Source organism: Pagrus major, chromosome 24 (genome assembly GCF_040436345.1).
Source record: "Pagrus major chromosome 24, Pma_NU_1.0".
NCBI lineage: Eukaryota > Metazoa > Chordata > Actinopteri > Spariformes > Sparidae > Pagrus > Pagrus major.
Genome location: NC_133238.1, coordinates 3,046,431 through 3,063,495, shown reverse-complemented (window position 1 = coordinate 3,063,495; position 17,065 = coordinate 3,046,431). Strand labels below are relative to the sequence as shown.

Here is a 17,065-nt window from a genome sequence, read left to right as displayed (position 1 = left end):
AGTACACTGGAATACAGTATTCTTAAGATGTACACTGTACACTCCTTCAATAAAGTTAAAGTTTTAATCAAGTAGTGTTTATTTGTTGCTGGTATCCTTCTACCACACTTACATCAACAGTATACTGGTGTACTATATCTCAGTGTGGTACACTAGTTGCTCAGTAGCAGACAGAAGAGTCTGAAAAACCCCTCCCTGCAAGTTATCACACAAAGAACTGGTCCTTTTGGCATCATCGTTGCAGAAGAATTGTTCCAATTTAAACTTATCAATTTATAAATTCATCGGGAGATTTTAAAGATTAGTTCTACGTGTGATTAGAAAACAGCAGAGGTGTAGAATCGACTGGCACGAGAAATGCTCTTCTGGTGTGAACATGCAGGCAAATTGAGCTTAAATGTATACGTTACTTCAACTTGACTTTTAATTTTATTCATTTATTTATTTATTTTCATGGTACAAGTGGGGAGAGGAGCTATTGAGACAAGAGCGTCCAGGTAGTAAAACTGATCAAGAAAAGAGTAAATTATTAACGACCTGATGTACTTACAGTCAAGGAAACACCACTTTGGAGATAATCTCTGCGAGGAAAGAATCCTTGGCTTGTCAGCTTCTTCCTGAATGACATACAGACAAAACAGTTACAGTACAGCGCAGGAGATAACTGGCAGGCAGTGGAACAGGAGATGGGCTGACTTTATTTTCATTTTCATTAAACCATTATTTTACCAGGAATATTCCCACTAAGATTCAAAATCTCTTTTACAAGGGAGTCCAGCATAAAAACTTTTACATAAAAGAAAAAACCCACAAACAAACAACATACAATTTCACATAAAAGAAACAAGAAACAGACTTAAAACATGCAGCAAATTCCATCGAGACAATGAATTTACCAGTGTTCAAAAAGTCCTTCATCTGACTGTATAATCTTCCATACGTATCAAATAATAAAGGTGTCTCTGCAGCTCATACCAAGATGAAGGTGCACAAACTTTAAAAGCACTGTCACCACAGACAGTGCGTGTTAGAGGAATGATGTACAACATTTTTTCGCATGATCTAAGTTAGTTCTGCTGATATTTTTAGAAGAGTCAAAAGAGGGGACAAATAAGGAGGCAGTTTGTACAGTACGACATTATAAAGAAAAATGATTCATTTCATCCACGGTTGTACAAGAAAGACCAAGAAACATTCTCATATAAGCTGCAGTGATGTGTGGGAAAACTCTAATCGCAATGCAGCATGGTACACTGGATCAAACAGTTTCAAAAAAGATTAATTTGCATGCATATATAAAATATCAGCATGATCAACGGCTGATAAAAATGTCGCTTGAATTAATCTTTTCCTTGCACCAAAAGGAAAACAGTGTATCTTCCTACTGTAATGGAACCCAACTTCACCCTGAGCTTTGTTGTGAGACACTCATCAACGCTGGGATTTTTTTGATGATTTCTGGTGACGGTTCTGAACCCTGGTTTGTTTTAAAATTGTGTTTTTATTTGAATGTGCTTTCAAATACCATGACTACACCTCCTTGATGAAAAAACACAGTAACCATGTAGACACTGGGCTAAGATCTGGAGTTGGTCCCCGGGTGCGAGGGTTAATTAATGTACTTTATCCAACCCTTTATCCAGGTCCGCCCCAAAAGTTAGTCTACTCTAGGCTGAGACCCATCCTCCATCCAAGTTTCAAGGAAATCCTAATTTTTGTGTAATCTTGCTGACAAACCAACAAACAAATAAACGGACAAGGGTGAAAACATGACCTCCTTGGCAGATGTACAAATAAAAAAGAAAGAAAAGTAAAGTGATAAATCAGCTAGATTCAAAAATCAAATTCAGCTTCAATCAGCTTTGGAAAGTTTTAAACTACCTAAGTTGTCCACACCTACATATACAGCCACCTCATTACTGCAACTTTTTTCTATTTTGGTATCACTCAGACTTCTTTTCATTCAGCCTCCAATTAGCTCAGAAAACCACAGCAAGACTTTTAACAAGATCAGAAAACAGACACCACATTACCGAGATTCCTGCCTCCAAGCTCTGGCTCCCTGTTAGCTGTACACTGAAGTTAAAAACCTTGTTCTTTGTTTACACAGCACTGATCTTAGCCCTGTCTCTATCAGTGAATTCCTGCCCCCATATCGCACTGTTAGACACCTCAGATCCTCCGACCAAAGATTCCTGTCTGACCAGAGATCAAGGACTAAATGTTGTGGTGATAGAGCTCTCTCTAGCCTGATGTTCCAGATGGTTTGTTAAAAAAACTGTGAAATTCTCTTCAGTTTGTTCTTCTCACTCTATTGATGATTTCAACATAAAAACACTTTTACTGTGCCTAACTTTCCATTTTTCCTGCATTTGGCTTAGGCATATGTTGTTTGTGTACAGTTACCATGGTTACGCGTTATGTTGTGCTCTTCTGGAAAAGGCACAGCTGTTCCCTCCACTGCAGAGCAGTGACTCACTCAGAAGCTGTTTCCCCTCACTCGTTCACTAAAATATTCTCCATCATCTTAGTTAAATCTAAGAAGAGAAGCTAAAACGTCACAAAATGCAGTGATATTTCTTGAGTAAACATCTAATAATAATAATAGTTATACATTTTATATATATAGTGCTTTTCATGACACTCAAAGACAATTTGAATAATTACATTATACAGCTAGAGAAAGATTTGCATGGTTGACTGTTACATTAATCCTGAAACTTACTCTGCAACAGAAAGGTAGCCAACTTAATGTTAATGGTACTCCCACAGCACTTCATAATGTTATATTAGCTCATGGTGTGTTCCCGTGGATCATGTGTTCATCGTAGGGCTTTGTCAAGTGTTGTGAGGGGAGGGCCAAGCGGAGCGTGGAGGGGCAGCCACTGCTCAGCTGCTCGGAGTCGGGTGAGTCAGGTGGATGTATATAAAAAAACCACTGGATACTGCTCTGATCCAGAGCTGTTTATCGACGGGAGGAGAGCTCAGAGATTATATTTTAACTTTTGGGATTAAAAGTAGATTTATCTTTACAGCCATTTATCATCCATGGATGCATGCAGCAGTGATCCATGGAGGTGACCTCCACTGTCGGGTGTTTATGTACCGTGATGACTGCTGACTGGAGCTGGAGGAGAAATGTACTTTGTTTGTGAGTGTACACAGGAGAGGGGCAAAAGAAGAGAGAGAGTCTCTGGTGAGTGCTGAGTTCATTGAGACGCTCAACTGAACTCAAACGGCTGCTCGCCAGCTTACGATTTATGTACAGTAATGTATTCTGGCTGTTTAGTAATTTGTATAAACAGAAATGATTCTACTATCAAACATACGCAAGACGAGAATTCATTTCACGGTCGGTTTGAATACATCTTGACAAAATGACTAGCAAGCAAAAGCAACTACCAAATCATCACCTGTCTGAAAGCCTCTCAAGGCCTGAAGACTGAACTCTGGTAACTTCATCGACATCCCTACACAGCACAGTGCTAAGTGCCCTGATGCAGTGGTCTGACTGCAAACCTGTACACTCTGGGCTCTCATGTCAAATAGTTGGCATCACTGGTCTCGTGCTGTGCAAGAGGCTTTTCCACAGTGTCTGGAATAAACTCTCGCCTGAAAACTGCACACTGAGGACATTAAGCGTAGAACTGGTCAGATTTACAGAAAATCAATGTCGTTTTGGCAGCTTCAATTTAATACAAAACAACCTATTTCTACAGAGAAGAGACTGAATGTAAAAAGTGTCCTTCCAATAGATATGACAGGAGGCAAAAGAAGACAAAGAAAGTGAAGTCATTTTCCTTTCAAACTGCAAACCTTTTTACGGAGACTGTGACAGAAAGGCTGGCTGAAGTAAACACCTCTCCTACTCTGCTTCTCGGTGTTTGTTCTAATCTAATCCTGCTGTCGAGTTCGGCAGCAGTCTCAAACTGAGCAAAATGCCTGCAGGCGTTAACAGCAAACCTACAAACATGGAATCAAAAGCTGAACTTGTCTGACTCTTCTCTTCACCTTCTTTCTTCTCATGTCTCTTTTCCATTCACTCTCGTTTGTCTTCTTACACATAAAGTTTCTGAGTTTCTTCTTTGTTTCACTTACACTTGGTTAAACCTTCCAGGCTTGTTTCTGAATCATTCTGCACCTGGAGTGATGTGTGTTATTTGTCAAAGAGAGGCATCAGCCTGGAACCTGTCGCTCCTGTCATCAGCAAAAAGGAGCCTCTTGCCTCTTCTCAAATTTACACTTATAATGGAAGACATAAGTAGCTGGTTCCTTTTGTAGTTGGACCTTTTTAAGGGCCACATAGCCTTGTCTGCAGAAAGCAGCCAAAGAATGAGTGCAGCCCAGGAATATCTAGGTAGTCTGTGATGAATAAATAAAATCACTTCAAAGAAAGGACAGTAACATTGCAAATTTTGAAAGACATGTGCCAAGTCCACAAGCCAGCAGAACTGACAAAATTATGTCAAGTTTGCAGGCAGTGTTAGGGCAGCACGGCAGCGCAGTGGTTAGCACTGCTGCCCCACATCAAGAAGGACAACAACTATATGTCAGCCCTGTGATGAACTGGCGACTTATCCAGGGTGTACCCCGGCATCACCCCCCCCAATGACCCTGAAGAGGTTAAGTGGTTTCAGATAATGGATAAACCGATGGATGTCAAGTGTGCAGCTGTACAAAGGTGTACAAGTGCACGCGTCGCCCAAGTGGCTGCATGGCTGCAAACTGCAACAGCTGTCTGTTTGTCACAGCCTCCATTATGATGTTAGAGGGCTACAGAAACCTTTCACATGCTCTTTATATACCTAAAACACAATGTTTTGCTGAACTGTGGCCTTATTATTATATATTATATTATTATAAAATATAATATGAAATGTAAATATTGATATTTATTATCATATAAATTATTATATATATAAATTTGGTCTGTGCTTTAAGAGACCTATTTGTAAATTTGGAGCACCATGTAGACACCAAGGTGTACTGAAAGTTTGGTGAGATGACAAAACATGTCTTTCCCAACAGGTCTACGTTACATAACTAAAAGATCCACATCGAACACCTTATCCAGATGAGGGACGTTTTTTCAAGTGTTAAGCCTTTTTTCTTAATGTCTGTTTGTTAATAAATAAAAATCATACAGAATGGTTCTGTTCACAATCTAATTGAAAATACTGAATATACTGCAGCAAGTGCAGCAAAAGTTTAGTATATTACCGTAGGCCATTATCAGAAATGAGATATTTTTTCTCCCACTGAATCACAAACTGTACCAGAGAGCATCACCATTCGCTGGAGAGCAGGAGATCAAATGGTGAAACAAGTGTTACATCATCGGGTTGCTAAGCAACACAAAGTCAGACAACAACCCATGTGCTGTCTTCTTAGTATGTGATCTAACCTATATAAATACAGGACTGTTTAAAATAACGTTTGCAGAGATAGTGTTGCTCTGCTTGCTGCTGAAGTAGAAGATTAATAGCTCGTTGTGAAATGAATGTTGTGGGCACATGACATCGTATGGAGAACAGAACACAGTGTTTTATCTCATTCACTGTGTCTGCTTAATTTGCTAGTTGCCAGTTGCTACTTTCACATTCACTAAATTTTCATGCACTTAGGTTAATGGGATTGGTTTTAAGCAGTGTGCTGATATATGAAGCATTATACCAGAAACGTGTTTCCTGTTTCAATTTGAGGAATTAAAACATAAACAGTCAACAAAGATCTGCTGAATTTAACCTGATTACATGGCCATGTACACCCTTCACAAGGGTTGTAAACATGTGGATATGTCACTTCTCACAGATCAATATTAAGTTGAATAGTATTTAAAAGCAGCTACAATGAACTGTCATTTTTTTGTTGATTCTGGCAGCCCCTTTGGACAAAAGCAGTATGCAGCACCACTGCCTTGTGTCTAAAAATCTTTATCTGGCTAGTGCATGCATTTGTTTTGGAAGCAAGCAAAAAGAAAAAGCAAAAACATTTCTGTCATACTATTTTTCATTTCATTGATCAGAGCTGTTTACATCGTGGATGGCAATCAGGTAATCTATCTATTATAGTATCTATTTGTGGCTATGTTAAATGATTAAATGAAATATGTCAATGACGAAACAAAGTGGCCATACTACCCCTGCAGCAAAATCCCCCAGCCACTGACAGGAAAGAAAGAAAAGAAACAGACGTGTCCTTGAGAGAGACTCTCGAGAACGGTGAGCAGGTAGGTTTTTTTCCTCTCCTTTTCTAAAGAAATTCTTAAATGTTGTTGGAACTTTTCAAAGCATCCCAATAAGCTATTTTTGATTTATATTGAGCAGTTATAGCAAGATACTGCTAATCATGTTTTGAAGAAAAGGGACAGGCATTGTTGTTAACATGCATATATCTGATCACACTTATGAGAAACTCAGATAAAATCTCACATTCGCACATTGTCTTTTATCTTCTATTGTGTAAGTGATCCTTGAACAAAGGGTTTTTTCTATACTGTCTCCAATGAGAGAGAAGTGTGGGTGTGGAAATGTACTGGTTGACCTTGAGAAGGGTTTGCTGACATCACGACCAATTTGATCAAGTATGCCTACACTCTATCCACACAAGCTGAAATCTAGTTAGATGTTAAGACACATTTATCATGGTTGAATTTATCCTCTATGTGCTGCAGTCTCATTGCTTTGGGTAACACCTCACTACTTTTCTGATTGACAATAACAATTAACTACGAATGAAATTCAAACCAGAGTTGTTGCACACAAAGTGACATATATAGAAGTGAGTGTGAAATCAAAGTATAATGCAAAATGTATGTTACCCAATACAACTTTGTGTAACAAATCATCACATGGTTACCTGATTATACACTCTTGTTATGGACAGATCAGAGGTTCCCCAAGATCCTGATGTTAACAGGGATTTCTCAAGATCTAGGTCACAGGTAATCAGAAGCTATTGGGTGCACCTGTGATGTTCTCCCTAAGCTGATCAGTGACTCTCACTTCACCTTTGGGTTTTTGGGTCCAATGTTTTTTTGTTCATCTGTCATTTTGATAGAATTAGTGGGTGGCTGTGGGTTTTATTCCCACCACCACCTTTTAGACACCAAGGGACCAGTTTGTTTTGACCCTTTTGTGTTTTGTGTAGTGCCTTGTTAGTTTCCCAACATGCGACCCCTGTCATTCAGGTTTTGTTTTCTGGGGAAACGTAACACACTTGATTAGGGGTGTGACAGTATGTGTATTTGTCTCGAACGGTTTGGTAAAGGGCGTATAGTTGGGTATGCCCTGTGACCCAAACAACTGTCATGTTTATTTATGTATACTACGGATGGAACAGAAATTCCAGTTTTATCCCGAAAGTTTTGGCAGTGCACCAGTTGTTGTCCATCATAAATATATATAGTAAATGCTGCTTTAAGGCTTGTGAGATGCGTTCCTGATGTTGGAATGAAAGAAAAAGTCAAAATCAATCAACTGGAAAATAACATTTCAAAGGTGTCCTGATACTAAATTAAGCAAGCTTGTGTCAAGTTAGGGTAAGAAAAAGAGTTGAATATTTTCAAGAATATACTTACAAACTAATTTAGCAGAGTAAGATGGTCTTCAATATTTTATTGAAGAAATTTACTACTGTTACACTCTACTTACAATAAAGTACTTTGGTATAAAATTCTCAATTTTAAACCAAACCAAGTATCCTGTCACATAAATACACGTCTGGCATTTGTAACAAACCCATCTGCTTGAAAACTGTCTGAGATTTCAGCAAGTTATGATGATTTTAATTGTGGCCACATCTCCTGCCTTGACAGACATACTTGCATACAGGCTTCTTGGGACCAATACTGCAGCAGCTTTGAAGCATCAGTCCAATGAACAGCAGAGGCCAATGTGGTGTCTGTATGTGTTTATCTGTAGTTGTGTGTAATCTGTAGAATTGTAGTGGGTTTAGCCCTGTTAGCCAGGCTAGCCAAACTCAATGTTGCTGCCTTTAAATGGCAAACACAAATAAGACACCAGAGCTTGAGGACCTTTCTTGACATTTAGATCAAGTACATGGGAGCATTATGGTTTTCCGCTCTGTCATAACGTGCCATCGGACCTAGCCTATTAATCCTGACTAGCTATAGGATAGGCGCTACGGTGCCTAGGGAGAACTAGGGAGCCAAACCCAACCAAGTGAATAGGCACCTGGAACTGGGGCAGACCATTGCATTATGGCATAGGGGACAAAAAGCATACAACAGACACTCTCTCATAATAATTGGATTATTAGGGAATAGAGCAGTAATTATTAGTATGATAAAGAGGATTACCTATAGTGATAATTATGAAGTAACATAATTATGGGTTCACCGATTACACAGTTATACATGGGCACAATCATATACGTGACTGATGAGTAACATGATGGAAATAGAGAAAGTTTACCATATGAAAATGATGGAGGTCATACTTTGTATATTTTTTACCACAGCTAAGAAAAGTGACTTCATTTATAGTCACGATTTAATTTCAAAGTAATAATAAGCTTTTGGAGTTTCATTTATAACATTTATAATTAGGTTTTCTGTCTGATCTTGTCATCTGCTGACTGTGGCACAGAACAAAACTGTGAAAAAAAATGTTTTTTGAACAATAAAGTCATTCGGAACACAACACCAGAGAGACTTTTTCAAACATAACTGTAGGGAATTGTCAGTTCTTAAGATCTGTCTTTCTCCTTTGATTGTTTTAGTTCTCAAGCCCCTCCTGAGGAGATGGTAACCTCAAAGAAACTACCTAATTAACCCTGTAATTATATAAAGGAATGATGAAAAGTAAAAAGACTAACTTTTAGTCGTGCTGCACTTATTTTATCTCCTCAGAGCCCAACGCATCTGAACAGAGTAAATCACTGCATTATAGAACAAACTCAACACATCATCTACAACAGGTCACAAACAATAAATTCACCACTTCACTTCACTGCACACGCACAAAACAGAATATGGATGCCATAAGCATAGTGGGAAAAAAACAGTTAATAAATACACTTAGGAAAGGTATCTCTCTCTCAAACACACACATACACGCATGCAGATATTCTCAGACAATAGTCCATGCATCATGCTGGAACAACGAGAGACACGGGGGAAACTAATCTCTATGGAAACAAAACTGTGTGTGTTTTTTTCTCCTAACAAAAACTTAAGTCAATGGGCCCTATTTAGACGTCCTATAGTGCTTTGTCTAAAGCACAAGGCACTGCTGCATTTAGGGTGTGTCCAAGTCTACTTTGCAAGTTAAACAGCAGATCATTTTGGCGCAAACTGCGGTGCACGGCGCAAAGGGGCTGTACTTAGGCTCTGAATTAGTCACGGGTGTGTTCTGGACCGAACATAAATTAAACCAATCGGAGTGTAAGCTCCCATTCCCTTTAATAGCCAGGTGCACCAGGGCCTGGCACATATTAAGTGGCACTCATCTTCACTGAGGGACTGGGATGTGATCCTCGGCTGCTGGACCCTCTGCCCGGCCATTTCACAATCATCTTCCCCATCAACAACTCTGTTTGACTGCATATGAAAAAATACACTGATATCTAACTGAGGAGGAGGAGCACTGCATGTCCCTCTGTGTGAGCGTGGATCTCAGTCCGTGGATCAGGCAGGACGGGTCATAAAAAGTATCATCCTGATCAATAACAGGTGGGATGAGAGGGGAGAAATGCGTCCTTAATGAGGAAAATATTAATGACATTACCTACAGATCCTCCTGCAACTTTGACTTTAGACCAGCTATTTGTTGATCAGTGCGCCTGACCACACCTTGTGAAGGCCAGACATTTTGGTTATTTCTCATGTCAGCATTTTAATTCTACTTAATCCTCCACTTTATTAAATGCTTAGTCACAATCTACTTTAATCTGCTCACCTTGCTTTTCGCTTCAATTCTCCTTCCACCTCTGGTCTTTTTTTTCCTTTGCTTACACACCGGCCTGCATCTTTCTGTCTCTCTCTGCTCTGTGGACTTCATTTGTCAGCAGTGTTATACAATTTTACAAAGTTGCCCAGTTGCTTTTTGGATTTTTCGCCCACGATTCAGTTTTCACAACAGCAGGTGAGCCACATGTGGAGGCGGCTTGTTGTTAATGACCTAAACGATGCAAACCAACGCAGTACCGAACCAGGTATGGTTACAAGCTTTTACAAAACAATGACATAAGTAGGCCTACATTAAACTGCAAAGGTCTCAGTTTGTGTGAGAGTCTACAGGTACGAGATGTGTACAGTGAGGGGAGATTTTCCACTTGTCAATCCATCATGGATGGCATCGTTCTCTCAGATAATTTAGCAGCTCTTAATATACCTGGGTGACCCGCCCAAATGTCCTCAATGTCTGACTGCCCCACTATTTGATGTGCTGGAGAACCAGTTTCTAAAGGAACTTCATGAGAATGGGTGTGAATGCCATAGGGCGGTTGTCATTTAGACTAGACACTGCAGACTTTTTAGGTACAGAGATGATGGTGGTTGTCTTGAAACAGGTAGGGGTAGTCTTCTGCCAGAGTGACATGTTACAAATGTCAGTAATAACACTGACTAGCTGATTGGAACATGTTTGTTTTAATAAAGACCTGGGATGTGTCAGGCCCAGCAGTTTTTATTATATTCTCTCGAAGCAGGATTTTCTCACATCCGCTGTGAAACTGAGATGGTGGCAGGTCCTCTAGAGGCAGAGTAGTATTTACTGCTGACTCTTTTGTTGAGGAGATCAAAGTGGGCATAAAATGTGATTAGCAAGTCTGGCAACATGGCCTCCCACATGATGGGGGCGCTCCTGCTTTTGTAACCCCATCATATTTTGGATCGCCTGCCTCATATCTTTATTACTGGTGGAGTTGAGTTCTCTCTCCAGTCTGTGCTGATGTCTCTGCTTTGCCTCTTTTATACCAGCTTTACCAGTATTTTGTCAAATGAATAACAAACTTATACAAGTGTATGTAGATGGACAGAGAGTCTATGTAAATGTAACCATAAATGTCTGTCCTGTCAATTCGACATGATTTTGCACAGCAGTAGTAAATCAAGTACCAGCCACAGGCTAGATAGCTAACAGTTAACTGCTGCTTTTTCTTTTCCGTTGTATGGCAGTTGGCAACCAGTGTTAAGGTGCATTACCACCACCTACTTTAAAAAAGCGAAAACTGAAAGGAACAAATGATTTAAGAAGTGCTGGATTATTTACACAATATTATCTACACAATATCACTATTTCATTTTTTGAATATCACTGTTATTGTCAATACTGGTTATCAGCAACACCCTTACTCTGAGCATTTGTCAATCTCTGCCCTCCTGCACAGCTGCTATAGCTTCGTCTGTTCTCACTTTAACAGTTTTTACTGATGGTTTGACTCTTTTTATAATCTGGGATTAAGTTGGCAGAAGAAGCAGGGAAATGTGGTGTGATACACCAATATTAGGATAGGGAAGGATTTACAGTTGCCAGGGATATTCATATAAACATGAGCACTTCATGAGAATAGAGTAATTTTTCTTCTTCTTTTACCGGAGTCTTTTGTTTTGCCTGCTCTAAACACAGTCTGCTTGTCCAATGCAAAAGCTTGATCAGGAATGTTGGAACATAGCCAGGTCTCTATGAAGATGTGGGCACAACATTCTGATTTCCCTTTGGGAATTTGCAATCTTAGCCAGAAGTAGTCTGGGTATAGGAGTAGCCTTAGGTCCAAGCCGAGTTAGCTGAACTCTAATCCAAGCTCTCTTCCCTCTCTTCCAAGGGAGATCGCATTGCTTTGCGTGAGGTTTGGTGCAGCTGGTCTGGTTCCACTCCCTGCCCTTCCTTTTCTGATATTGAAGAGTTTATTTGGGTCATAAGCAATAAGTGCATATAAACAAACCTAAAACCTTTAAATAAAGGTGAAAACAAGCAAATGAAAACAAAAAAAACTGCAGCTAAGCTTTAGGGGGCTACATCTGTATGTGCCGCTGTAGCCATGGTAACATGGTACCTGTCCGTAACCTGTCTTTATTACAGTTCATCAGTTTTATCATTACTGTACTGCAGTCTGACCTGATGAAGATCCAGGTGGGATTGAAACGTTCTTTAGATTGGAGTAAGAGTACAGGCGTTACCCTCTTTTCAACTGCAGTAACATATACGATCTACACATGAATTGTCAGATTCATGAGTCCCACTAGGATTTACTTTTGGTGGATGGAGGAGGCATCTGAGCACACAATGGCAGACACGATGTGCACCTATTGAAGTGCATTGCAGAGGCTTTCCTGCCCAATCTGTCTGCACAGCTTTATAGCTTCTCTGCATCATATGATAATGAAGAGACAGACACTGGATTGCACAGGTAAGGTAGTTTCCCAACGACGTTTAGGAAAAAATCTTATGTTAGAGTAAGAATTTAACAATTACATAACTGCATTTCCTACAATAGGACGGCATAGACCCCTACATTCAAAATAGCCTCTAAAGAAATTGTAGCGGCACAATGAGAATGAAGTTGAACACAATGAATGCTTGTAATTTCTCGCATGTATTACTGAGTATACAGTGCCTATAAAAAGTATTCACCCCTTAGGATGTTTTCCCCTTTAGTGTTTTTATAAATGGAATCATGGTCAATATAATTTGGCTTTTTTGGACACAGCCATGAGTTTAGGGACTCTTTCTGTTTTAGGCTAGACTATTTCCAAGAAAAGGCCGAGCATTAGTAAGAGTACAGGCGTAAATTAGTAATAACATGAGGTTAAAGAAAATATTTGGACAAATCTACCAATAAATCAGTTATTTTCCGTTTACTCTTTACGTATCCATCTAACTCTGCAGCTGTTTAATGATTACCAAAAGTAAGGATATTTCTATTCTAAGTGGAATTTGGAATGATTGAGAGGATGTTTTTTTCTGATCCTGTTTAAACCCTGGTTTTATTTGTGTATCTGTGCGTGTGTACTGTGTTGTGTAATAAATTCCTCGTCATGTTCTGTACTTTGTAACCCCTAGAGTAAAAAAACTGTTCTGTTTATTTGTGTGGGTGTGTTTAGAATGGTGCATGTTTGTGTGTGTGTGTGTGTGTGTGTGTGTGTGTGTGTGTGTGTGTGTGTGTGTGTGTGTGTGTGTGTGTGTGTGTGTGTGTGTGTGTGTGTGCTTAAGGATTGTGTATTGGTGGAACATTTATAGCCCTCTTTAACTAGACTTCAGCTGTCAGTCACTCATACTGGCTATCAGCAACTTTGTCAGATGTAAACTTTCAACCAAAATTAATCTCTGAACTCAGACAGGAAGCATCACTGATGGTTTGATTATTAATAATCAATGCATTAAACAAGCCTGACATTAAACAAGCCTGACACTCCTGGATGTACAGTACTACATCCAGGGGTGAAAGTAACTGATTACATTCACTCTCAGTACTATAACAAAGACATTATATGTGTACCTGTATTATTCGAGTAGTTTTTTAAATCAGTCATTTTACTTTTACTTCAGCACTTCTCAAAACAAGAACTGTACTTTGCTACATTTTGAGTTCCATCTGCAACGGTGTCAAAACAACACAAGACATTGCACTAAAAATTACTACAGCGATAGGAACTGAAACTTTTCTTTTATTTATTGCACAACAAAAATACATAAATTGAATACAGTTGGGAAGATAATGGAGGGTACAGGTTAACAATATATGGGATTATGAAATATAGAGATAAACTGTGAATGTGCATGGAGAAAATATGTGGTGAATGGTGGTTGTACAGAGGCTGTTTGGAATTAATTTGTGCTTAAAAGTATTTGAGTCATACTCCAAGGAACCAATCTTAACCAGGACACGAGAGCATATGCAAACGCACTGAATATGATGTTTGTGGTGGTGGGAATAACAGATACAAGCCAAAGACAGTCGGTAGAAAGTAACAGGGATAAACAAAGATTTTTTTTGTGTTTGTTTGTTTGGTTTTCTGTATTCTGCGGATGACTTTGTATTGAATTAGTCTTGTTAGTGTCCATGGAGATGTTGAAGATATGTTGGCATATTTGATGTTAAGATCTTTTTCCCTATTTATTTATTGGAATTATTTTCACATTAACTGTTGGAAGGTGAGTAAAGTATTATTTTCAAAGACATTCCATTTGAGGCCTATCATGGGTGATTTGGTGACAAGAAAAACCTGGGTTGTGCCAAATGGCTGTATGTAAGCTAAATTAAATTGTGAAATTTGTAATTCTATTGACCTTCCACAATGCTGACAGGGTTGTGGCAATTACTGTGTTTTTAAAGCAGTAGTGTTTTTAACAGTGTTGCTAAGGTCGGGTTTAGGTCCATGATAGCTAATTCTTTGCATTCGGTTTCTTCTATGTCCAGTCATGAGTGATCAAGGTGGGTATTGTGAACCTATTTGGTGATGGACTGTAGTTGGTTCGCAAGGTAGTTGTTCTGGGAGTTAGGTGCTTCTAGTCTCCCTTGAGTTTTTGATTTGTGTAACGTAGTCAGTTTTATCCTGGGTTTTTTTTTTTTCCCCCAACAGATTTTTATTATGAGGGAGTCTACTGTGTTGAACCATTTGACCATGGGTTGGACTGGGATCATTGTGAATAGGCAACTGATTTTTGGTAATAATGTCATCTTTACAGTGGAAATTCAGCCCATCATTGCTGATGGTAATGTCATCAAGCTTTTTTGAGCAGTCTTCTATTGTTTTTTATTAATGTAGTGAAGTGAAGACAGTCTTGGAGATATTATTATGCCTATATAAATGTCTGTGTCTGTGGTGGGGGCCGGGGTTGAGGTGTGATTTTCCAATTTCGCTGACACAGGTAAAATCATATAGCCATAATGGCCACAGGGTTTGGTAGCTGAAGTGTGAATGGTGACACAGGTGTACATCTACAACTATAATGTGAATTACATGTGATTTGAAACATTACACCTCTTTAAAATATTATCCCAGAGTTCCGTAGCTTCCATCTCACTTCATTCGTCTTTTTCCATTGACATCATATTTACGTTGAATACTGGTGACAGTCGAAATACTGTATTTCCTGTGTGTGATCATATCTTTTTAAGTAAGTCTTGCTCGAGCGTTTGTAATGATTGTAATTCAGTGTTACATAGAAATTGATTGACTGTTCATACCTGCTACATTTTCCAATAAAATATTGAATGTTGAAGTGCTGCTTGTAGATGCACTTTTCCCGTGTGCCTCTGAGCCAAACAAAAACCACACTACAAACTCAAGCATCCAACTACCAACCTGCAGTCCCAAGCATCTGAAGGAGGGATGGACAGAGCAAAAGTCCTAGAGAGGAAGATGGCAGGAGAGTGGTCTACAGGCTTGATAACTCAAACTTTGGAGCAGCACACCGAAATTTGCATGTTCTTGCTTAACCAATCAGTGAGACAAGCCCATCCCACTGTACCAGCCATAGTCATAACGCAACTGGTCATCCACTGTCTGGCCTGAAACTCATCACAAAACTGCTTTCTGAATGCTCTGGTTCTGCATCTCTGGTGTTTTTTGTGTCATTTAGACTAGCTTCTGAGCAGTTGAGACAAAATTCCTCAGTCTTTATTCAGTCAATTAACTTTTTAATTAGTATTGTTAGAAATTGTTCATCATCTCACTTTGTCGTTTTTACAGTCAGTGAAGCATAACAATCCCTTTTCATCTCTACCTCCCCCCCCCAACCCTTCTTACCTCCTGCAAACGCTGGATGTGTTCTCTGCAGGTTTCTAAGTCACTGTCACCAGGAACCACAATCAGACCCAGAGGAATGGCTGGAGATACAGAGGAACAGCACAATTATCCAAGAGCACTTTGATATCTACATACAGTGTGGTGCTCTATTTCAACCATCAGGATCCTGCGAGAACTGCTAGTTTTTATTCTGGTCATCTAGTAGGGACTGACGTATACCTCGGACTCGACTGTGAATGTAGTAAAATATATGGAAGTGTGGACAACCAGCAGCACTGTGGGTGGGTACCACCAACAGTAATATAAAAACCTGCATTAGTTTTAAAGGGGCACTATGTAGTTTTGAAGAAGAAATTCAAACTCAGGAAAATAAGGTCCCTTGAACACGGTTTGAAGCTAGAGCTAGAAAAACAAAGTAAAACGATATGAAATTTTGTTGTCCTTTAAGGTCAGTTTGGTTACTCAGTCTATTCAGTCATTTAAAATGCAGAGAGTTTGTTTAGGAATAAAAGAAAAATCAGTCAATGAAGACCTTTCTCTTCTGATTAAAATTTCCTCCCCAAAACTACATGGTGTACCCTTTTAAAACCAGACAATATATGCTGTTAATATGCATGGCTGTGAATGTCGAGACACAAATAATTTTTTGATCCCATTTGAAATGTGCCTTGAATCACACATGATGTTTGTCAATTTAAAAGTCGTAGTTTGTCATCAGCTAATCAAGTATGCAATAGTGTCTAATTGTAAAGACTACACGCCCAACCATCCCGCAAGTGACATCATCTCATATAAAGCTAACCAAAACCCTTAACCCAATCCTCCTAGCGACTGTCCCGTATATTAGCTCACTGACTAACGGTCCGTTCGCATAACTGCAGCTGTCAATATGGCCAGACTTGTTTTGATTTTGTACCAAGGTGACAGCCACGTTGGTGTTGGTGAGGTATATTGAATGAGAAGATGTAGTTCACTGAACAGACACAAAACTAAATGGTATTTTACTATCGAAAAACTGACTTTCTTGACCTGCAAAAAATCAAAACCATTGACTAATGGTCCCATACTGGAAGGGGCAGGGCTTCGCATATCTATTATACTGGAATATTAGTTGAGATCATCCTCTTTATGACAAAAAGAAACAGCTGATAGAAAAGGTCAGTTTAGTCAAGGGGATTTAAAGTTGTTCATCAAGGGGCTAGCTTACTTTACTACATCTCGGCATGGGTCTTGTGTTCTTGATACCAGTGTACTGCTAATAATGAACAAGAAGCAGGTTGAAGTAACACAGTAATCTGCTGAAGAAGTGTGTGTATAGCCCACCGTTGCTCAATATCACATAGATAATAA

The 17,065-nt window shown here is 39.2% G+C and overlaps 1 protein-coding gene across 6 annotated transcripts in view; it reads right to left on the bottom strand.

Moving 5' to 3' along the window:
- The window catches only part of LOC140992105 (diacylglycerol kinase zeta-like), a 103,783-nt gene that overhangs the window by 31,861 nt on the left and 54,857 nt on the right, over positions 1-17,065 (bottom strand). For all 6 annotated transcript variants that reach the window (XM_073462360.1, XM_073462359.1, XM_073462361.1 and 3 more), the window contains 2 exons: positions 15,716-15,795; positions 551-617 (listed from right to left, as the gene is read on the bottom strand). In XM_073462360.1, coding sequence (XP_073318461.1) covers positions 551-617; positions 15,716-15,795 — 147 coding nt within the window. The remainder of the gene's footprint in view (positions 1-550; positions 618-15,715; positions 15,796-17,065) is intronic.